A 25,792-nucleotide genomic window follows, 5' to 3' on the forward strand; every position below is an offset into this window, starting at 1 on the left:
TTTAATACTTCACCTTGTACATGCGATTTAGCATATTTATGCCTTAATTTGCTCATCTGTAAAATGAGAATAGCACCTGCCTTAAAATGGCCTAATGGCAGTTTTCAGAATTTCATGTGTAAGCAAGTAACAATATATTCTTTCTCTTCCATTACTCCTTTCTCCTTCTCTTCTGTTTTTTATTCCTCTTTTCCTCCTCTGTTTTGTTGCTCTCTTCTTCCCATGCCTGTCCCCTTTTTTCTCCTCTCCACCCCCATCCCCTTCATCCTATTTCTTATAATGCAGAATGATATAATTGAAAATTTATGACCTTTGGATTTACATAGACTACAATTTTAATATAACTCTGGCCTGTTTTTTCTTTTTCCTTGGATATGGTCTAATACCTCTGCCCTTTATTATCTTTTTCTACAAAAGGATTTAGATATTATTATTCTTCCCCTGTGTAGATGAAGAAAAGGTGGCACAGAGACTCGAAAAGAAGAACTTAGTGTGTGTTAGAACCAAGCTTTGAACCTGGCTAATACACATTCTGTGCCTTGCTCTTAACTATTATACAGTATAATGTGAAAGATTAATGACCTCCATTAGCCAAGATTCTCATGTTCTATTTAATTTCATGATTAGGGCATCTGACTTCCAATACAATGTGTTTCAGGACAGAGGTAGGAAGGATCTTACGCATTCTATTTTATATATATAAATATAAAATAGCATTATTTAATATTCAAACCTAGAAATTAAAAATATTTTAAATTCCTTTTAATAATAAAGACAAAATATGCTCAAATTTTTTCATCATTAATAATTAAGAAATTAAAATAAATAGTTCCTCCCAAAAGAGGTAAGTAATGTAATCATTTTATATGAACCCAGAGGATCCCCAATGTCAACCTCTCTTTTATATATACTTGAGAATTCCGTAATACAGCATGTGGTTCTAACTTCAAAAAAATCAGTGTTTAATATTATCTGCTCTGACTTATATTTCTCTCAGAAAACGTAGACCTATTATATATATTTGGTCACAATATATAGTCCAAATATATAATGTGATGAGCGACAATGTAGTAAAAATGTGTATGCTCTGAAGTCAGACATATTTGTGTCTGCACTTGAGCTTTGCAAATCATTAATGTCTTATCACCTTAACATATTACTTAACTACTCTGAGTCTTGGTTTTCCAAGTAGGGTAAATTACAAATCAAAGTAGGGTAAATATCTATCTTCCAGGAGTATCTAAGGATTTTATATTTGTATGCAAAATGTAACACCTTGTCTGCCACATGGTTATTTTTCTGCTAATGAACATTGTATTTTAGGTAGTGGCAATATATTTTAAAATATTATTATTCCATTAAAGTGGGAAAATAACTGAATTGATACTTTTCTATTATGACTATAAAAATTTAGGCATTTAAAAATGATAGCTATTATTATCCCTTTCTGAAATGATTAGGAAGCATTAGAATTAGAAAACATAGTCACAGGGACCCATCTTTGTAGTATCAGTTTCTAGAATTCTGTATCCTACTCTCATACTCCAAATAATATGCATTGGTTACTTATACTATGTTATACCATGAAAGATACCAATGGATATACAAACATTGCATGTCAATTTAATAGTAGAGAAAAAAATAAATATACTCTAGAAAACTATTCATGAGGGGAATTTACAAAACTAATATATAGTATTACATATAATCAACTAAATTATGTCTATATTTTTCCACTTTCCAATTGTATCACCATCTAAGAAAACTGTTTTTATTTACAGTTAAGCTAAGAAGATGTACTTGCATTTTACTTTCTGCTGTAAAAGCTATGTAAAGCTATGTTATTTGCATGGCTACATGATATGAGCTCAAAGGTTTTGAGGCAATCATTGTTTGAAGTAATATTACCCTTAAAATGATTTCAATTGACTATTATCAAGTACCTACAAGAACGTCTTGCAGGGGCATAATCTTGGAACAGCACCTGCCTTCCATTTCTCTCCTCCCCTCCTTCCTACTTTCGTTTTTCCCTGTTTTTCTTCATATACGTTGAAGAATACCAGCCTTCTAGTTGGTAGGCCCTTTAATAGACACTAGGAACATCAGCATAGAAACCAATCCAAACCACACAAAATCTGTTCCCTCCTCTTCCAATGTTCACCATATTGTAATGGATAATTACATGTAAATAGTCCAACACAAGATGATATAACCTAAGCTAAAGTAGAGGTAAGAACAAAGTGCTGAGCACAGATGGATGATTTTTTTTCTTCTATTGAAGAAAGCGGCTTTAGAAATCTCTTCCTGTTATAAGGAGTCCCAGCACACTGAACGATCATCCTGGGGATGGCTCTAACAGTAAAGGGCAATCTCCTAAAGTAGAAATTATCTCTTCTAAATGCCTTACATCCTCGGCCTTTCAGGCTTTAACTGAAAGCATATTGCTATAAGCACACCTCTGGAGAATTTAGGAAGGAAGGCAAAGATGAACTCCCTACCTACTTAAGAACTTCAAATGTGTACACTTTTCAGGCTCTATACCATTAGTATACTATATTTTATTAGTGAATTTTTAAACTGACAGTCATTAAATAATTTTCAATCCCTGTTGATCCACTGGGATTCAACTAAGTAAACTGAGCCCACCAGTCTGTCACCACATAAAGCCTATGAAGCCTATGAATGTCACACACATTTATTTTCCTATGAGAGGTTAGTTCTCTTTTAGACAGATTTATTTTGAACTGCCTACTACATCTAGCTAACATATATTTCAGAATTGATCTTACTCTTAAACCAAGGAATGCTGTACTTCTGCCTTCTTATAAACTCATCATTCTAACATCATATTGTAAAAAGACTGAATTATTACCTCTCCTTTTTTTCTTATTGTAGTTTGTTTTCTCATTACACATTTTTACTGCCTCCCAAATAACCATGTAATATTACTTCATGTTGGGTGTCTCTGAATTGTAATTATTGGTTATTTGATTTTTTTAAAAAAAATCAAAATGTGAGGTAGTTAGTAATATCCTTTTAGAAGACATTTGATGAATTACTGCCTAACTGAGCCCTTTACTTGTCAATACTGATCTGTGTGCCATTAAATATATATTTATTATCTGCTTCTCATAAACTTCATTTAATAAAATCCTGTAATAGTCTGAATTTAATTTAATCGCAACTTTAACATAGAATCCTGAGGCAATCATTCAGATATAGGCTACTACTTTTTTATAGATAGAAAAGTTTCAAAAAGCTCTCACTCTAAAATCCCTGAGAAACTACTTCTATCTAAAGAGCTATTTTATGTAGAATTCTTTTAACTCTTGACATGATAAGAACACAAACAGCAAGAATAGCCACAAACCCTGAGGTGTTGATTGCTAAAATAAAACTGGCTTTATTTCAAACTGGGAAGAAAGAAATCAAATAGGTTTTTTGTAATTATAAATGAATAGATCCATAAATTTACTTGTTTGCTTTTACTTTTCACTTGGCATTTCTGGCATCGTATAGACATAATGTCTTCCTAGGTCTTTGTTGATAATAGAATTCAATAACTTAATGCTCCATGTCAGTTTAAGTACGTAAGTACAATTTGGCTAAAATACCTAATTTTCTAGTTAACTGATATTGAGGCTGTTCTGTATTATAATAGAAAAAAAATCTGGACTCAAAGGTTAGCTTTACTTCTGTATAGAAACACACCCATTTCCTCTTTGCCTGATTATGGCTCTTCTATTTACACATACTACTTATCACTAAAATGATGCATAATGTGTATGTGATGGGATGTGCAATTTTTCCATATCTGCTTATTGCCTCAAAGTTATTCATTTGGGAGGTTGAAGAGGCCAACAATCAGCAAGTGTTTGCAACATGATCAAAGTGTCCTCATCAATAGAGAATTCACCTATGAATATAATTCTTTTTTTTTTTTGAATATAATTCTTTAATGAACTGATGGAGAAAGTCTCACCTGAGCCAGTTTATCAAGCTGCTGACTTTCTAGAATCTCTCCCTGTTTTTACTACATGCAATCAATCAGTAAATCACTTCATTCTATACACAATATATCTCCTTACTGAACTGTACCCATCCAAGTTTAAATTACCATCATCTCTAACATATGGACTGATCTACACTCTACATGATTCTTCACTGAACACCCACAGTATATGTAGCAAAACAGAGTAACTATACTATATATACTAAAAATATACTATTTCTATCAGATGTAGTTATAGCCCACAGAGTTTCCACAATATTGCCAGGTGAAATAGAATTTGGCATTTGTTATTGCAGGTAAAATAGTTTTGTTATTGCATTATCACTTTGTCACCTAGAGTCTGTTCAATTTACAGAAGCCAGAAAACATATGTCCAGAGGTAGAATTCCTTACCTGTAACATACTTTTTATTCTTATGTTGTGGTGTATTTAATGAAAACATTTTACATTTAAAACTGTCAATTGGAACTACGAATTCTGTGCTTGCCTTTTCGACATTTAAGTCTGTGAGATGAGTGTACTCTAGAAGCCTATGCCCTGCATAACTACTGAAGACTAATTTTTCTAGTTTCAAAAGAAACTTATAAAAGTGTCAAAAAAATGTTAACTGTACAACAATGAGGAGAACGATAATGTTATCGTGCCTAATAGCTACCACTTCTGGACCATGAGGAACAGAGACTAAACTGCCTGACATATGCAGTGGGGAAGGAATTTTGATTATTATTTGCTATCATGATTTTATGGACACTATATATAAGATCACACTGGTGATAGAGGTAACTTTGTAATTCATGTAACAAAATAGTTGATCTTATATTTATTTAATAGCTGATGAGCTGACTATATTTTATTTCTGTCATGTGCCTAGGAAACTAATGTCTTTCTTGGTCAATGATGGAAAGCCTATGTCTTATGTAAAGCAGGGAAAATGAATTATATTTCATATTCTGTCTCCCCAACCTGAAAAAACTAAATTTTCTGGCCTCCCTCTCTTCTCTCCTCCCTCCCTCTCTTCTCTCTCTCTCTCTCTCTCTCTAGCATGTATAAAATAATGTTTGAAATATATATGTAACATTATATCTATATACCTATATCTATCTATCATGAGAGTGAAATAACATGCATTGTGTATTCTTGCTTAAGACACACAGAGAAACAATGGAAATAGTGCCTGGTTTTATGGCCTTCTAGAATATTCTAGATAATAAAATTTTAATCATTTTGGACACTGACTTTAGAAGCATTAAAAGCATTTTTGGTTTCTCAACATCCATGGGTAGGAAGTGGGCTCTTGGAGAGCAGATACCTTGTCTTTTAGTTCATAGGTCTCTGAGTTGCATAAGTACATGATACCTCACATCATTCAGACATCTTGGACATTGAGATTGATACCATAATTGAAAAGAATTTTTCATTGCTTCTGTGAGGACATGGTGTTGTATTTTGAGTAAATGATAGGGGTGAGTAAAGGATACTCATGAGTGAAGGATAGGGGACCAACTATTTGATCAGAATGTAAATATTAAACTCTGGTAAATATTGGTGCTGTTTATTAAGATTTTTTCTTGTTTTCACACAGAAACATGGTAGAATTAAACTTGCCTACCTCTTCAAAGTAACGGATTTTGTTCTATGAAATGAGAGTGAAAGACATGTATTTATTTCCTGAGGGAAGCTTTAAAAACCTAATCTAATTTCACTACCATTTTTCCCCCTAACTTTTGCCTTGGAAACAAGCAATTTCCATATGTTGTCTGCTATGTCAATATAGATCCTAGACTAAGGAAAATGCAGAGTAGTTGCATCAGTCAACCTGTGATATACATGTAATGCATGTGAAAACATAGCATATGTTGTTTCAAACCAATGAGTTTTGCAACACAACCTAAACTATTCTGACAGGTGCATTCAGTGAAACTTGAATTAAAGATGAGAGTCATGATTCTGTCATTTCAATATTAGTGATCCTTTCATCATTAGAAATATATAACAAAGAGAAAGAGAGAGAAGAAAAACAGTTATACATATATATATGTATATATATATATGTGTAATGTTTCCTTTTCTATTTAAAACTGTAGGATTACAGTAAGGCAGGATTACTCAAACTAAAAAGCTTCTTCATGGTAAAGAAAACCATCAATAAAATGTAAAGACAACCTATGAAATGGGAGAAAATTTGCAAACCATATATCCAACAAGGGGTTATTATCCAAAATATATAAGGAACTCATATACCTCAATAGCAAAAGAATAAATAACCCAACTTTAAAATAAACAAAGGATCTAAATAGACTTTTTTCCCAAAGACATACAGGTGGCCAACAGGTACATGAAAAGATTTTCAAAATCACTAGTCATCAGGAAAATGAAAATCAAAACCACAATATCACCTCAAACCTGTTACAATGGTTATCATCAAAACAACAAGAGATAATATGTGTTGGCCAGGATGTGAAGAAAAGGGAACCTTTGTGCATTAGTTGGTGGGAATGCAAATTGGCACAGACACTATGGAAAACAGTATGGATATTCCTCAAGAAATGGAAAATAGAACTACCATATAATCCAATAATCGAACTTTTGTGTATATATCCAATGGAAGTGAAATCATTATCTCTGAGATATCTGTACTTCCATGATTATAGCAGTATTATTTACAGAAGCCAAGTATTAGTTACAAAGCAGTATTATTTACAAAGTATTATTTCCAGTATTATGGAAACAACCTAAGTGTCCATCTACAGATGAATGGATAAAGAAAATATGTAAATATATTGTGTGTATATATATATATATATTCATTGTATATATATTCAATGAAATATTATTCAGCCTTTAAAAAGAAGGAGATTCTGTTATTTGCAACAGTATGAATGAAACTAAAGGGCATTATGCTAAAAGAAATGTCAGACAGAGAAAAATAAATACTGCATGGTATCACTTATATGTGAATTTTGTTTTTAAGTTAAACTCATAGAATCAGAGAGTAGAAAAGTGACTGCTGTTGGCTGGGGGTTGGAGGAAATAAAGAGAGTTTGTTAAAAGGGTATGAAATTTCAATTATAAGATGAATAAGGCCAGAGGATCTATTGTATAACATGATGACTATAGCTGACACCACTGTATTGTATAATTGAAATTTGCTGAGAGTACAACTTAAATGTTCTCATCAAAACCAAAAAAGTAAATATGTATGGTGATGGATGTGTTAATTAACTCACTGGGGTAATGTATACGTATATCAAGTCATCGTGTTGTACATTTTAAGTATCTTATCATTTAATTTTTAATTTTACCTCAATAAACCGGAAACAAATTTTAAATAAAATATTTTAATAAACACATACAGAAAACTGTAAAACAGGTTAATAAAATATCTTATTATACAAAGAAGATAATTCAATAAATTGACTATATTAGATACTCCACCTATTCACTGGATATTAATTTCTTCAGTGAATGTTTAATGAGTACTTAGTGTATTTAGATCAGCTTTACAGATAAAGCATGTCTTATTTTTACCCAGGATGTAATGTAAAATGATGTAATGAAGGTATTGAAGCTTCATGGCTCACTTAATCATCAAACATTTTTTAGATTTTCAGGCATATTAAATAATAAATGTTTCATTGTTCTAAGATGAAATATAGTCAGAATTTGTTTAATTGTTGATGAATTTGTCCATGAACATGCAATACACAGTGAAATTTGAAAAGTAATGCAATCACTTTCAGTGGCTGGCACTCTGTAGTAGCATTTAGGAAGGCAGTGAGCCAGTGATGCAGAAATAATTGTAGCATCTATCTCTGTGGTTTGATGTCAAACAATTAATTAATAATATAAACTTTCTAAAGTTGGTTTTCCTCCCTAATTATTTTTTTCTTGAAACTCATTTCACATTCTCCACATTTTAAAAACTGTAACATAAATCTTGAAGTAGCTAAAAAGAAGTTTATGACCATCACTTCAAAATTTGAAGTGATCTCTGATGTTTTGGAAGTCATTTAAAATCTATCAAGGTTATAAGATATGGAGTCCTTCCACACAATAGGTTTAATCTAGTTATCTAAAAAAAGTCCCACAAATTTTTGAACAAGTAAAATTTATTTTATAAAACAAGTAAGAGTGACTTTCAGTCTAGATTAAGCAATGACTCCAAATAATCAATGATGGACAATAACAAAGGTTTAATTCTCACTCGTGGCATGCCAGTGTGGATGAGCTGTGGCTGTGCTCTGAGCTCTCTGTTCTGTAACCAGGTTGATGAAGTAGCTCTTGTCATTGTCATTATCATGTCAGTTTCCAAGTAGAGTGAACAGAGAGGAGGCATCTTAGTTTCGACTACTATAAAAAGTGACATAGACAGGGTGGCTTTTAAACAACAGAAGTTTACTTCTCAGTTCTGGAGGCTCGAAGTCCAAGAACAGGGTGCCAGCATGGTCAGGTTCTGGTTAGGATCCCCTTTTGGGTTGCAGACTGCCATTCTCTTATTTTATTTAGAAGACTAAACGCTCTCTGGAGTTTCTTTCATAAGGGCACTAACTCCATCATGAAAGCTCCACCCTCATGACATAATTACCTCCCAAGGACCCCCAGCTCCTAATAACATAACATTGTGGGTTAGGATTTCAGCATTTGGATTTGGGGACACACAAACATTCAGTCCATGGCAGTTGGTGAGCTACACTCTGGCTTGTAAAGCTTCTGCTTGGACATTAAACATTTGTTTTTCTCTCATATTTCACTGGTCAATCTGTGTCAGGGCTGAGTTCAACATGGTAGAGATACCAATTATTCCCTCTAGAAGGCCTGGCCTCGGAAGGACAACAAGTATTTTGAGCAATTATAAATCTACCAGAGTATGCAGACTCTTTGCAATGAAGTTATTTATTCCAAAATTCATATTCCAAACTTCATTCACTTTAATCATATATGGAGCCCCAATTTCTCATTCAAATTCTACTCACAGATTTACTTAGTTGAAACAATACTGGATGCCTGGTTTATAAGCAAAAAAGAGAAGTGACACTGTAGCAAGAGAATGAAGGGAAAAGTTAAGAAATGAGAGCCAGCTTCCAGAACATGTACTTGTCATGGTAGAATTCAGTAGCTCCCAGATGGTCACGTGAAAGCTCATAATGCCTTTTAGGACCTAAGGCTTGAAATTGACATTGCCTCATCTGTCCACATTCCATTGTACAAAGCAAGCCAAAGAGCCAAGTCCAACACAACCAGCATCACTTTCTAGAGAAGTGGAAATGATGAATAGAACAAATATTTGCTAAAATAACTAATATGCCACAGATATTCAGTTTCTAAGAACCATTAAAATTATCCTTCTTTTGGTAGGGCAATAAATATATTTTAGGAAGAAAATTATTCAAAGTGGATGGATTTAAATATTTGATGCATAAAGAGGTAGGTAAAATCCTACATTTCTAGAAAACTGGCCACCCATAATAACTCTTTTCCCAAGAGATACTATGAATCTTAAACTGTGGATTTCCTTGAATCACCAGGGGGAAAAAAACCTCACGTTTTAAGATCTTATGCAGTATAAGATTTTGGTTATATTTTTTGTTACTGTTTTTTGTTTTGTGTTGTTTTGGTTTTTGCTGAAATTCAGTTTAACTGCATTGTGCATCTTTCAAAAGCAAATACTAGGTATCTTGAATATTAAGGTTAAATATTTATGGAGTCATGAATAGTTTCAGATTTATTATAAAACTAAACATATGACATATTTCACAGTGGTACCATGTTAGTTTCATTTTTGCATATAGAATTTGACATTTGAGTGTATTTTTTAAAGTTAATTGACATATCTCTTTAACATCGTCAGTAGAAAAAAGCCAAAAATTAATTACACAACAGAGTTAACATCGCAGGTGATTTACAAACCTGTACAATTTTAAAAAGTAAACATCACCCTTCTGAATTTGTTTGTAATCTGTACAATGAAATGGTTGAGCGATAAATTTCTTTTCCTTGTCCTCCTTACATGATTAATGTTTTTAATAGTTCTTTACCACTTGAGAGAAAATACTCAAGAACTTAGCAACTTAAAATAAAGGCCATTTATTTATCTCATTATTCTGTTATTTGGTTTAGCTTATAGTTGTTCAGCAGATCTGCTGATGTCTGCTGGGCTCAAGCCCGCTGCCAGGTAGCTGGGTGATTGATCTGGGAGTGAGCTCTAGGAAAGGGTGCAACAGGGCCATGTGTCTGTCATCACTGGAGAAGCTAACTCGGGCTTCTTTATGTGAGGATGTTGGCAGAAAGAATAGAAATACATGACCTGTCGAGTCTTAGATTCATGACTTGCACAGCCTCACTTTCAACACATGCTTTTGGTTAAATCAAATAATAAGGCTAGCTTAAATATAATGTCCAGGGAAATAAACTCTAGTTCTTGATGGGAGGATCTGCAAAATATTGTGGCCAATTTTACAATCACCACAATAGTATAGAATAACATATACTTTTATTACTAATAAATATTATATACATATGTACATATATACAAAACAGATTATAGATACTACTAATACTGAGCCCATTATTATTATCACTTTCATTGCTATTTTCACTATATTTGAGCCTTTATTCAAAATATATTTCATGCCACTTATAATTGAAGTATTCATAAATATCACCTTTTCCATTTACAACTAAAAGCAAAGCAACTTTGGTAAATGTTCTTGTCATTGTCACTGCAAATCAATAAATAGAAACCAATTATGTTTTAAGCAATAATTTTTCAATGGACTATAAATGCTTACTTCTTCCAAGACTTTTTATTCTGATTATCATTAGGCAATTATATCACTTAAATATGGCCCTGAAACATTTTACAAACTGCAATTAAGAAAATTCAAACTGGACACTGAGTCCACCATCTCCCCAGATTGCCAGAATTCTGATTAAAAACAACTTTCCTTTCTACCAAAAAAAAAAAAAAAAAAGAAAATTCAAACTAGATTTAAAATATATCACATGGACTTTTTATTTCCCCTTTAACTGCATTTATATTTTGATGAACAGTATTATTGATGTAGAATTTTTTTACTTATGGAAAAATCATCTTTTTCAAAGAAATGAATATAAATTAATTTGGATTATGCATAGATACATTAAGTCTTTTCCCTATGATTATGAAGGTGAATGATTAATTAATAGGTAGTAGAATATCATTCATTTGTTAACTATTTTCTTCATATAGTTAATTTTCATGTAATAATATGTGTGACTATTTGGAAAGGAATATGATTGTCATTTGATCACTACAGGGTTTTTTTGTTTTGTTTTTTTCTTTTTAACATAACAAAAGACACCTTTATTACGCTCATCACTTAGGAAGTTCCAAGGGTTTTAGGAGCCAGAAACAAAAGGAAAACAAAATATATATTTCTTAATATAAATCACAATTTCACACAAACCAAAAGAGTTTATAAGAACACATGAAATAACCCCCACTGCTACACACATACATTTTATACCTTCTTAGTGGCAATTTGACTGACACAAAGATCTACCTACTTCATGACATATAAAAATAAGAAGCAAAGCTAGATATAGACTACACCTCATGACCAATGTTTGAGCCTCCTATATTACTTAGAAATTACCCAGATATCCAAAATTATACTTACCATTCATACTAGATTTGAAAGTTAACTAAGGGCCTTGGGAATTATATTTAAGCTGACATATTACAGAACTTAATTATTGTTGCTATCAAAAAGTTTGTCAGAATTGTACTTCGGTTTAAATAAACATATAATTTTTTCTTACTAGTTATTTATTTTGTACATAGTACTGTATCTATGTCAATCCCAATCTCCCAATTCATCACACCACCTCCACCACCCCCACCGCTTTCCGACCTTGGTGTCCATACGTTTGTTCTCTACATCTGTGTTCTATTTCTGCCCTGAAAATTGGTTCATCTGTACCATTTTTCTAGGTTCCACATATATGTGTTAATATACAATATTTGTTTTTCTCTTTCTGACATACGTCACTCTGTATGAGTCTCTAGATCCATCCACGTCTCTACAAATGACCCAATTTCATTCCTTTTTATGGCTGAGTAATATTCCATTGTATATATGTACCACTTCTTCTTTACCCATTTGTCTGTCGATGGGCATTTAAGTTGTTTCCATGTCCTGGCTAATGTAAATGATGCTTCAATGACCATTGTGGTACATGACTGTTTATGAATTATGGTTTTCGCAGGGTATATGCCCAGTAGTGGGATTGCTGGGTCATATGGTAATTCTATTTATAGTTTTTTAAGGAACCTCCATGCTGTTCTGCATAGTAGCTGTATCAATTTACATTCCCACCAACAGTACAAGAGGGTTCCCTTTTCTCCACACCCTCTCTAGCATTTGTTTATTGTAGATTTTCTGATGATGCTCATTCTAACTGGTTTGAGATGATACCTAATTGTAGTTTTGAATTGCATTTCTCTAATAATTAGTGATGTTGAGCAGATTTTCATGAGCTTCTTGGCCATCTGTATGTCTTTTTTGGAGAAATGTCTATTTACATCTTCTGCCTATTTTTTGATTGGGTTGTTTGTTTTTTTTAATATTGAGCTGCATGAGCTATTTATATATTTTAGAGATTAATCCTTTGTTTATTGATTTGTTTGCAAATATTTTCTCCCATTCTGAGGGTTGTCTTTTCGTCTTGTTTGTAGTTTCCTTTGTTCATAAGAGCTTTTAAGTTTTATTAGATCCCATTTGTTTATTTTTGTTTTTATTTCCATTACTCTAGGAGGTGGATCAAAAAAGCTCTTGCTGTGATTTATGTCAGAGTGTTCTTCCTATGTTTTCCTCTAAGAGTTGTATAGTGTCCAGTCTTACATTTAGGTCTTTAATCCATTTTGAGTTTATTTTTGCGTACGGTGTTAGGGAGTGTTCTAGTTTCATTCTTTTACATGTAGCTGTCCAGTTTTCCCAGCACTATTTATTGAAGAGACTGTCTTTTCTCCATTGTATATCCGTGCCTCCTTTGTCATAGATTAGTTGACCATAGGTGCATAGGTTTATCTCTGAGCTTTCTATCCTGTTCCATTGATCTATATTTCTGTTTCTGTGCCAGTACCATATTGTCTTGATTACTGTAGCACTGTAGTATAGTTTGAAGTCAGGGAGTCTGATTCCTCCAGCTCCGTTTTTTTTCCCTCAAGAATGCTTTGGCTATTGGAGGTCTTTTGTGTCTCCATACAAATTTTAAGATATTTGTTCTAGGTATGTAAAGAATGCCACTGGTAATTTGACAGGGATTGCATTGAATCTGTAGATTGCTTTGGGTAGTATAGTCATTTTCAAAATATTGATTCTTCCAATCCAAGAAAATGGTGTATCTCTCCATCTGTGTGTGTCATCTTTGATTTCTTTCATCAGTGTCTTATACTTTTCTGAGTACAAGTCTTTTCCCTCCTTAGGTAGGTTTATTCCTGGGTATTTTATTCTTTTTGTTGCAATGGTTAATGAGAGTGTTTCCTTAATTTCTCTTTCAGATTTTTCATCATTAGTGTATAGGAATGCAAGAGATTTCTGTGCATTAATTTTGTATCCTGCAACTTTACCAAATTCATTGATTAGCTCTAGTAGTTTTCTGGTGACATTTAGAATTTTCTATGTATAGTATCATGTCATCCAGAAACAAGAAAGGACACTACATAATGATCAAGGGATCAATCCAAGAAGAAGATATAACAATTATAAATATATATGCACCCATCATAGGAACACCTCAATACATAAGGCAACTACCAACAGCTATAAAAGAGGAAATCAACAGTAACACAGTAATAGTGATGGACTTTAACACCTCACTTACACTAATGGACAGATCATCCAGACAGAAAATTAATAAGGAAACACAAGCTTTAAATGACTAAATAGACCAGATAGATTTAATTGATATTTATAGGACATTTCATCCAAAAACAGCAGATTACACTTTCTTGTCAAGTGCACACGAAACATTCTCCAGGATAGATTACATCCTGGGTCACAAATCAAACCTTGGTAAATGTAAGAAAACTGAAATCATATCAAGCATCTTTTCTGACCACAACGCTATGAAATTAGAAACCAATTACAGGGGAAAAAATGTAAAAAACACAAAAACGCGGAGACTAAGTACATTGCTAAATAACCAAGAGATCACTGAAGAAATCAAAGAGGAAATCAAAAAATACCTAGAGACAAATTACAATGAAAACACAATGATCCAAAATCTATGGGATGCAGCAAAAGCAGTTCTAAGAGGGAAGTTTATAGCTATATATGCCTACATCAAGAAACAAGAAAAATCTCACATAAACAATCTAACCTTACACCTAAAGGAACTAGAGAAAGAAGAACAAACAAAACCCAAAGTTATAGAAGGAAAGAATTCATAAAGATCACAGCTGAAATAAATGAAATAAAAACAAAGAAAACAGTAGGCAAGATCAATAAAACTAAAAGCTGGTTCTTTGAGAAGATAAACAAAATCGGTAATCCTTTAGCCAGACTCATCAAGAAAAAGAGGGAGAGGACTCCAATCAATAAAATTAGAAATGAAAAAGGAGACATTACAACAGACACCACAGAAATACAAAGCATCATAAGAGACTACTACAAACAACTCTATGCCAATAAAATGGACAACCTGGAAGAAATGGACAAATTCTTAGAAAGGTATAACCTTCCAAGACTGAACCAGGAAGAAACAGAAAATATGAACAGACCAATCACAAGTAACGAAATTGAAGCTGTGATTAAAAATCTTCCAACAAACAAAAGTCCAGGACCAGATGACTTCACAGGCAAATTCTATCAAACCTTTTGAGAAGGGCTAACACCCATCCCTCTCAAACTCTTCCAAAAAATTGCAGAGGGAGGAACCCTCCCGAATTCATTCTATGAGGCCACATCACCCTGATACCAAAATCAGACAAAGATACTACAAAAAAAGAAAATTACAGACCAATATCACTGATGAATATAGATGCAAAAATCCTCAACAAAATACTAGCAAACAGAATCCAACAACCATGAAAAGGATCATACACGATCACCATGATCAAGTGGGATTTATCCGAGGGATGCAAGGATTCTTCAGTGTACACAACTCAATCAATGTGATACACCATATTAAGAAATTGAAGAATAAAAACCATATGATCATCTCAATAGATGCAGAAAAAGTTTTTGGCAAAATTCAACACCAATTTATGATAAAAACTCTCCAGAAAGTGAGCATAGAGGGAACCTACGTCAACATAATAAAGGCTATATATGACAAACCCACAGCAAACATCATTCTCAGTGGTGAAAAATTGAAAGCATTTCCTGTAAGATCAGGAAAAATACAAGGATGTCCACTCTTGCCACTCTAATTTAACATAATTTTGGAAGTCCTAGTCATGGCAAGCAGAGAAGAAAAAGAAATAAAAGGAATACAATTGGAAAAGAAAAAGTAAAACTTATCATAGTGTTTTTAACAGATTGTTTTCTTAATGATTACTTATTAGTTTGCCCATAGGTAACACTATTTTATTTGAAATAGTCCTTCAGTATTTATACAGAAACCACTTCATTTAAATAGGATTTGAGCTTCCTTATTTCAGTAATATCATGTTTTAATATCATGTATTAAGTCTAAACTTCCCTGAATGCAAGGATTATTTTCTTGACATCACAAACCTGCAATAGGAAAGCATAATCAAAGTCATCTAAGAAGTAATCATACATTTCACCAGGCTTTATTTTATTCTTAAATATATGCTTTTAATTCTGTGGTCTTCATGATCCTCTCTAGTCCTAAAATATCCTCGCCTAGTTTATAAATCATACATCCTAAAAAATATTCCAGAAAGACCATTCACCATGGAAAACTGTGTGTTCTATAAAACCAGAATTATTTTCTACTTTAATAAAACATATTTCTTTTTTTTCTTTATTTTGATAGGGTATCAAACTCTAGTTGCAATGTTAAATTTTCTTTCATATTTTCCATATGTTAGAATTTCAAGTTATAAGACAGAAAACAAGTGTATAGAAATAACCATTTATTTAATACATATTATATAAAGACTACCATTTTCATATTGAATAGAAATGAAATGGCTTTGCAATAAATACTATAAATAAATATTCTAGTCACTAAAGGACATTTAATTTTATTGAAGGATTATAAAAATTAAATATTAGTTTTAGAGTGGCTACTGAGATTTTATTTATGTCTGCAATGTTGAAATAATATAACTATACAAAAATTACATATAATAAAATCAGATATTGTCATATTTTTCACCATATTTTCCCTCTACTCATATTTATAATATTTATATGATATATATGTATATGTAATAAGAAAATAAATAATATCTAGGCTATACTCCTAAATAAAATTTATATTTACACATAATTTACTGGGGAGTAAAGTATTTATTTAAAAGCTTATTATTCAAGGTAGTGGGAAGCAGCTGCATAGCACAGGGAGATCAGATCTGTGCTTTGTGACAACCTAGAGGGGTGGGATAGGAAGGGTGGGAGGCAGATGCAAGAGGGAGGGGATATGGGGATATATGTATACATATAGCTGATTCACTTTGTTATACAGAAGAAACTAACACAACATTGTAAAGCAACTATACTCCAATAAAGATGTTTTAAAAATTAAATAAATAAAATAAAATCAATATCATCAGGGTAATGTTATATTAAAACAATGTGCAAATAGATTTTTTCCAGTTATGAAACTTTAGGATAATAATAAAGTATCTTTTGTTTTTTATTTTAAAAAAAGCATATTATTTCAGAAGAATATATTTTTGAAATTTTCTATGGTAAAAATTATAAAGAATTTATTAATGTTTATTTTCTTTTTGAATTAAAAATGAATTGACTAAATGTGTTATTGCAACATATAAAGAACCATTTGTTATGATACTAAAAATTGAAAAATATGTGTATATATGTACATATATTATTTTGACATAACAAAAACTCATTTTAAATAATCCAGTGTAGTATATAAAGAAATAAAATTGATAGGCTAAAAAACAATTATCTAATTTCTTAAATAGTAAAAGAAATCCAGTTAAATTTAAAATGTTTAAACCTTATTAAAACTGATATTTCTGCATATCTATAGTATCATGTCAATTTCATTCATAGCAAAAATTCTTGATATTCTATAAAATATCAAACATGTTCTGAATTTATAAGATGTTTTCATATAGATTGCTTATTTGTATCTTAGTTACAATCTGAAGGTTATTCACTAGTAAAATAATATATTTTTACTCAGAAAACTTCCTGTCCATTCTGAGTAATGTATATGCAACTATATATTCTATGTGTCTTTTTGTTTTATGTATACTATATAGTCTCTCTGTGTCTTTAGTAAACACATTTTTTTACAAAGTTCATTAACAATTTTTGGTTTGCACCTTGCAATTACTCTGTCAAACAAATTTCAAGTTGTTATTTTTCCTTACTATTTAGTGTTCATTTCTCTAAGCAGGATAAACAGTATTCTGGAGATATCTGTTCATTTTAAGGAGTTCCTGAGAAAGTGGCTAAAATATAGTTTTAAAAATTAGTAATAGTGCAAAAAAAAAAGTTTTTTGTGAAATACTGCAGTATCTTCACAGGGGGCAAATTCAAGCAAATCCTAAATTTCACTTGAATGTGAAAAGCTTTATCTATGTCCATCAACTTAAGTGTTGAATAAAGTAATGATGACCCAAAATTCAACTACGATCAGTTGAAATTCAGAGGTAAATTTCTGTTTCAAACATCATTTACCTTGTGTACTTAACATTTTAAGATTAATTTCCTCTAATTAGAAGGAAACATTAATGAAGAGAATTTCAGGATTTCAGATGACGGAATACTTATTTCTTCCATCTGCACAATTAATGGTGATATATAAAAGTGAATACATTATTGTAATGATAGTTTGTCCTTTTTAAGAGGTAAAACTGGCTAAAAAGTAGAAGTTATTACGAATAAACTTCTTGATGAAGCTACAGAGTCATCAATTTAGTAATCAGAAAGTCCTGTATGCTCTGTTAATTATCATCTTTTCCTCTATTTGTGTTCTGAGTACAGCTAAAGTACTGAAAGAGTTGATCAAGCATAGTCTTGTGGCTAATTGAGCAATGCTGTCTGAATCATTTAATGGTTAATTATATTCTTTTCTGCTGTATTTGACTAAAATTGCTCCAGAAAGGTCAGTTCTCAAAGATTTATGCAAAATCAACATTTTAACAAGTGAAAGTCCAATGTAATTTAAAAAAATAAAAAAAAATAAATTTAAAACTTTGTGAGAAAGCTTTTAATAACAACCCACTTCCCACATGTAGGTATTTTCAGGAGAACATAATCTTAGTCTTGAAAGTTTGTAAATTCAGGAAAAAATATGCATATATAAATTAGAATATTGTCATTTAATGTATGCTGATTTGGGAAAAAACATACAGCTTTTCCATAGTAATCTACTTGTGAAACACTTCATATCAGATCAAGGAGCTTCTGTTTTCATGTGACTTTGCATTCACAGCTTTACTTTTGACTTCAACAAAAGTGACTTAACACTTCCTTATATGCTATGTGGTGTGCTACATGTTGAGACACAAACTGCAATACACAAGATCATTGTTTTTAAGAACCTGATAGATTGTTGGAACTGCCAGCGCGTAAGCACAAGATTATGTGCCCTCATAAAGCAGAAGCTAAGCATATAGCAAATCCTAACAGAGGGGTTGTTAATTATGAAAATTATTATTTTTTAAAAATTAGATGGCCCTTGAAAAGACTGATGGACCGGTATTTGTTACTGTAGAGATAGCACATGGATTTTAGGCATCCCTGTCAGAGGACACAACATATAATAGTGCTTCGTGATTAAGTAACAGTGAGATAAAGCAATGAACATTGTTAAAAAAAATCATCTCTTTTTAAAAATATAATTCAAATATTAAATGCAATAATCAAAATTAAAATGAAATATGACATGTTCACACAAATAAATATATATTACCCTCTCTAAAAACTTTTTCAAATATTTCCTAACATATTCCAGAAAAGGACAATGCTATGAACAATTTAAAATTTCATAGTAACAGAATCATTTAGGGTTCTTTTGTTATTTAAAGCATAACATAACTGGAAATTAATATCATTTTTCATTGCCCAAATCTTAGAACTTTCTTGTTAGTAAACTATATAAATAGAAAAAATAAGAAAAAAATTCTGAATGGTATATCACACACTTGGTTATGGGAGGGAGTGGAATATAGTAAAAGAAATGTATTCGTCATCATGCTTTTGATATATAATACAATATTAAATATAATATAATAATGTTAATAAGAACTGCCTGGAGTATTATTATGTGGCATCCCTTTATGCACTTTTTTTTCATTTTGTCCTCCAAAATAGCCATAAGAAGATTTTTAGTGTAGCAAAAAATAAAATAATGTATGCAATATTCTATACATGTTTAGAGAAAGGAAATAAATTTGACTTGCATGATCATGAAAATGTCTTTGATGTAGACTTTGAAGGATTGTTGGGTTTTTCATAAACCAGTGAAGAATCAGAGGCAGAGGGGAATTTCAGTTGGCAAGTTTGATATGAACAAAATCAGAAAGTCAAAAAGTACTGTGATGGCTTGAGGTGTTTGGATAAAACTCTTATCATGAATTTTCCTATTTAGATGAAGAAATATTTTTCCCTTATGCACTTTTCTAACATTAGAAAGAGGTAATTTTAGTAGATTAGGATCAAATAACAATAATATACTTAAAGATTCCAAAAAAAAAGGTATCTAACATAGATTCTTGATGGACCTATTATATTTTTGGATGGAAGTTTTAAAAACATAACTAACTACAGGGTTTAGATAGGATATATTTCTTTTTCTTATAATATTTTGAAGTAAACATTTCCCTCTTTTGTCCATGTAAATCAATTTTATATCCCTGGCCTCCTCTGATAAACTCTTTTACTATATATTTTTTCTCTTTTTGCATTTACTCATACTTTTAATTGATAGTCTCATCAATTTGGAAACCAGAAATTTAATAATATGGGCAGAGAAAATTCAAAAGTATATTTTGAGATAAAAATTTGGATGAACTCACATGATTATACTATTATTATTATATACAAATATAAAACTTTGGAAAAAGCTATACTGATGAAAATTTTCAAGGTTGTCAAAGCAGTAGTGCCTAAAGAGCTAAACAAAACAAGCTGGCTATTTTGTACTTATTTTACATTTTGAATATATTAAATTATGTTTTCTTCTTAAACAAATATGTAGCAAACAAATGAACACTTTTTCCTTATAATTCTATTTTATTTTTCAGGTGACACAAAAATCTACTATTCATGACGTGAAACAAAAATTTCACAAAGCATGTAAGTTTTATACACAATTTTGAATTTATATTACAGTCTTTTTTTTCTCAAATTGCTTAAGATTTACCTGTAAGAATAAGTTCAATATTACGATGGAAAGAGTGTGTGGAAATCATATTTTTACATGGAACTCAGAAATATTCTATTCTATTCTAAACACTTCTTCATTGTGAACATTTTCATATCTAACTTTCTAATTCACATTTTAATCTTCAACACTCTTTCAGTTTTTTATTTGAACTTTTTTCATACTAACAAGAAACTTCCTATATGTGAAAGGCATTAATCAATATAAGATATTTCTTTACATTTAAGCAAATATAGAGCAAATTTTTACTTCAGTATTTATACTGGTCAAATATCTTCCACATAGAAATTCTTTAAACAATGCATTTAAATTGTTATTTAATTTTATTAATAGCTAGATTTAAGAGATCTCATTAAGAGATCTCCTGTTACTATTTATCGGGAAATAATTATATGAGATTTCTTTTATTTTTACAACTTTTCAATTAGTTTAGCTATAATTGTTAACATAGTGATAATGTCTACAATTATCAGGTAACAATTTTTAAGTAACTAAATTTTTAGAGCAGTTTTAGATTCACAGAAAAATTATGCAGAAAATACAGAGTTCCCATATACACCTGCCCCACAGGGGTACAGCATTCTCCACCACAAGCATACAAAGTCATACATTTGTACACCCCCCAAACTTACATTGACACATCATAATTACCCAAAGTCCACAGTTTACATTAGGATTCATTTTTGGTGTTGTACATTCTGTGGATTTTGCTAAGGAGCATTTTTAATACTTTTGGATTTAGTTGAACAACACTTCTTTTCTGAAAATAGTTAAAGCTCACAATTTAATACATCAAATTGTTTAACAATACTTGAGAGTAAAATTGGTAGAACTGTTTTATTATTTTCATTATTTTCTTTCAGGAAAAATGTAGACTATTTGCTGAATACTTTTTGTGTATATGACATTATGCTAGGCATAATGAATAATCAAATGAAGATAGAAGACATCTTATTAGCCTTCAAAAAATTGCTCATGAAGAAGATTTTATATATATATATATATATATAAAGAATATAAAAATAAAACCCAAGTAGTCAATGTATATAAAATTTATAAATATTTGGGGAAAGCTCTATTTAGAATTTTTAATAGGAACATAAAGCAGATACAGGATGAAATAGAATTATTTGAAATATGCTTAGCCAGTTTAAAATTCTTGAGGCAGGTGAGTTTTGATATTTTGCCGTAAGGACATGTAGGATTTGGATATGCAGAAGAGAACCAGAAATGCATTATAGTAGAGAAAAAAGAATAAAACAAGTGAAGTGCAGAGATCTGTTGTGGATTAATTCTCTAACTTTTAGCTTGGTAATTAAATTCTCTGTATATTTATGCCAATATTTTCTAAATTATTGAAAACTCAAAATTTCTACCTTAGTACATATGTGAAAGATGTTACCCTGGTTATTTCAAGTATTTCCAGTTTATTTACATTCTAAATGCATTTGTTTTGTTAAGCTAGCAATTGAATTTCCATCCTTTGAAAGACTTAGTAATTTTATCTAGTAAAGTTTCAGAAAGTTTAGATTGTAGTAATAAGTGTGAAGACATTTAAAAAAGACTTTTTTGCTATAAAGCAGAAAGATACAACAAAATTATTTCATTTAAGTTAATAATGACAATGTAAGAATATATTATTTCTATCACTGTCTGGAAACAAGGAAGTTAGTCAAAAGCTAATGTATGTTTAGAAAGAATGTGCAGTCACCTTGATGTGTGATATTATGACTATTTTTACGTTAGTTTGTATCTACATATAGACATAATTATACAGTGACTTAAAATTTTAGAACCAGTTCTACATTTATGTGGTCTAGAGCCTTTTCTAGTAATTAGGAAAGTGAGGTGTAATAGCTTGTGAAAAATCCTAGTAACATCCAGTTTCAGAACTGGACAGTTGAAAATATGATGATAATATGGTTAGTTTTAATACCTGTATCAAGACTTAAGGATTTCTTGACCCCTATTATTTTATTCACTTTTTGAAGCACAGTTCTAAACTTTATCAGCTTTAAATAAATTGTAACTTTTTCTACTTTTTCAAAATACCTTTACTTTAAAAGTATACCCATCACTTAAAGAAAAATAATATTCAGAAGATCTTGTATTTATTATAGTGTATTTCAAAGACGTATTGGTCTTCAGGTTTTACAAAGTACAGAAACAGAAAAACATTTTTTTCTGTATCACATTACAGAGAAATATCTAGAAGTGAATTAAATTGGACATTATGCTTAATGCATTTGCCAAACGGTGAAAGGAAATAAAAAAATATTGCTAAATCTAACAATATGTGACTGTATATATAATGGTAAAAAAAATTATGTGTTGATTGCCTTAATATTTCATGTTTTTAGCATATTTTAAGATTGACCAATATTGAATACTTTATTCAAATTCATAAATTATTTTAACATAAAAATATATATTATATATGTAGTTTTATATCTAAAGTTGTTTTATAACTACAGTTTTGTAACAGTAAGGTTTTTACAGTTACTTCTTTACTTTTTGACACCAAATCATTTTTTATTAAGATGTTTTGGATGATGTTTATTTTTAGGCCCTGGAGTTATAATAGGAATTGTTAATCTTGTAAAGAAAAGAAAATAATATATATATATATATATATATAACTCTTATCAGAAGACTAGGTTTCCTGAGGGGAAAATTCTCTCTACATGTCGTTTATCTCTATCCTTTCTTCTCTTAGGTGTTCTGACTAAACTTGATTTCTTGTCTTCCTCCTATTTCTCTGACTTGTGTTAGTGTAACATTTTTCTTAGCTCTATTTTAGAACTTTCTTTACTGTGATTTTTCTTGTCCTATAAAATGACTATCTTATGCTCTTCTAAGGCTCATAATTTTTCAGTTCTGCTTTGTTATGAGTCATATTTTAGATTACCTCGGTGACCCCATAACAATCAGACTGGTGAAGAGGTAGAAAGGGGAGGAAACTACAGTCATAATATTAGCTGTTAAGGCAAAAGGGAAAGAGCAATGGTTTTCATGAAAAAGAGATAAAATTATAAATTATATATATGCATACACATACAAATATATACTTTGACCTATTTCTCCTCTTCTTATTTCATTTACCAAAATGGTAAAAAGCCCTCAGCTGCAAATCCTCCACTAGTCTTTCTTTATCTCCATTTATTTATTCATTAACACTTGTAATTATCATTCTTGTTTGTATCTTGAAGTCTCTCCTGGAGAGCTTCAGTGATTTTCATACTCATGTCTCTATACACCACACTCTAGTCATTCTCATCTTCTCACAAAGGCCTCACAGAAGAATTAAACCTTGCTTTGAAAACTGAGATGAAAAATAAAGAATTATACAAGTCCAGGTGACATTCTGCCTCAAACTATGTGGATCTTTTTTTAAGATTTCAGGAAACTTAAAAAAAACTTCCCGTGGGCTTCCCTGGTGGCGCAGTGGTTGAGAGTCCGCCTGCCAATGCAGGGGACACGGGTTCGTGCCCCGGTCCGGGAAGATCCCACATGCCACGGAGCAGCTGGGCTCGTGAGCCACGGCTGCTGAGCCTGCGCGTCTGGAGCCTGTGCTCCACAACGCGAGAGGCCACAACAGTGAGAGGCCCGCGTACTGCAAAAATATATATATATATATTACTGGAGATATACATTTGCTTGAATGAGCAATACACATTCTCTGGATACATACCTAACTGTTTCCATAATAAAGCAATATTATGTTTGTTTATTCAGCAATATTTGTTGAATGTTGAAAAATATTTATTGAACATTTACCATGTACTATGCATTGATGTATTCATTATTGATGTAATACATTATTGCAAAATTTACCCTCCTAATTTACAGATTCAAAACAATACTTCAGAATGTCTTTTTTCCCTTTTCTCAATAACCCTGGATATTCACAGATATCAATTTTTAGTAATTAAGGATTGGAAAAACAATTTCATTTAGTATTAGATTCCATGTATTGGATCACTAGAGAAGTTTTTCATGCTCTTGTTTGTGATTTATATGTATTTTTTCTGGATATTGCCCATTCAAGGTCTTTACCCACATTTTTGTTTATTCAGATGTTTTTATTGCCTTAATAATATATGTCTTTATTAATTGGTGTACAGGCCACAGTCACTGTTTTTTATTTTCTTCTGGAAAAAATAAATCTTATAAATCTAAATTTGCCAATTATATATTTCATATTTTCTGTTTTGTGTAGCTTAGAATTATTTTTTCATCCTCCAAACTTTAAAAATGTTACTGATGTTTTATTTTTACACTTGTAAGTTATGGTTTTGTTTTTTACATAAAATATTTTTGGTATCTGGAATATATCCTGGTATAAGGAATGGATATAGGATTCTCACCATTTCAATTGTCTTTGTTATTTTTAAAATTTTAGCTTCTACTCACATATTATTAATAAATTTATAGAGCTGTTTTCTCTCATATAGATATTTTATATATTTTCTTTTTTAAATATCTAAATCTTAGAAATTTAAATCTTAGAGAATTACTTCTACTTTAAAAATGTTCCCATGGTCATTTATTTTGTATCATGATTTCTCTCTTCTTTCATTCATAATTCTCAGAAGATAACTTCTTGACATCCCTTTCATTTATTTTTAGGGTTCATAAATTTGAATTCTAAACATTTTCAGGGGCATAATGCTTTACAAAATTATAATCCCAATATTTATATAAATCAGTAATATTTAATTTTTAATAGTTACCAAATATCACCCTGAATAGCAGTCTTATCTTTTCACCATATAGTTTATTTTTTAAAATAAATTTATTTATTTAATTTATTTTTGGCTGCATTGGGTCTTCATTGCTGCACACAGGCTTTCTCTAGTTGTGGCGAGCAGGGGCCACTCTTTGCTGTGGTGCAGGGGCCTCTCATTGTGGTGGCCTCTCCTGTTGCGAAGCACAGGCTCTAGGAGCACAGGCTTCAGTAGCTGCAGCAAGCAGGCTCTAGCTTGTGGGCTCCAGAGCACTGGCTCAGCAGTTGTGGTGCATGGGCTCAGTTGCTCTGCGGCATGTGGGATCTTCCTGGACCAGGGCTCGAACCAATGTCCCCTGCATTGGCAGGCGGATTCCCAACAACTGCGCCGCCAGGGAAGCCCTCACCATATATTTTAATGAGTACTAGTTCTCTCTTGAAATGAGTTAGAATAAACTGTCAAATAAAGCCACACTGAAACAGCTTTTATTCATAGTACCATCTAAATGATTATA

At 31.3% G+C, this 25,792-nt stretch overlaps 1 protein-coding gene and 1 long non-coding RNA gene across 4 annotated transcripts in view; one reads left to right on the forward strand and one right to left on the reverse strand.

The window, feature by feature from the left end:
* LOC132519327 (uncharacterized) overlaps positions 1-25,792 on the reverse strand; it is an 829,930-nt gene that overhangs the window by 675,462 nt on the left and 128,676 nt on the right. The gene's annotated exons all lie outside the window — the stretch shown is intronic.
* TECRL (trans-2,3-enoyl-CoA reductase like) overlaps positions 1-25,792 on the forward strand; it is a 93,589-nt gene that overhangs the window by 5,542 nt on the left and 62,255 nt on the right. For all 3 annotated transcript variants that reach the window (XM_060148087.1, XM_060148088.1, XM_060148089.1), the window contains exon 2: positions 20,412-20,463. In XM_060148087.1, coding sequence (XP_060004070.1) covers positions 20,412-20,463 — 52 coding nt within the window. The remainder of the gene's footprint in view (positions 1-20,411; positions 20,464-25,792) is intronic.

The sequence above is a fragment of the Lagenorhynchus albirostris genome, chromosome 4, assembly GCF_949774975.1.
Source record: "Lagenorhynchus albirostris chromosome 4, mLagAlb1.1, whole genome shotgun sequence".
NCBI classification, from domain to species: domain Eukaryota; kingdom Metazoa; phylum Chordata; class Mammalia; order Artiodactyla; family Delphinidae; genus Lagenorhynchus; species Lagenorhynchus albirostris.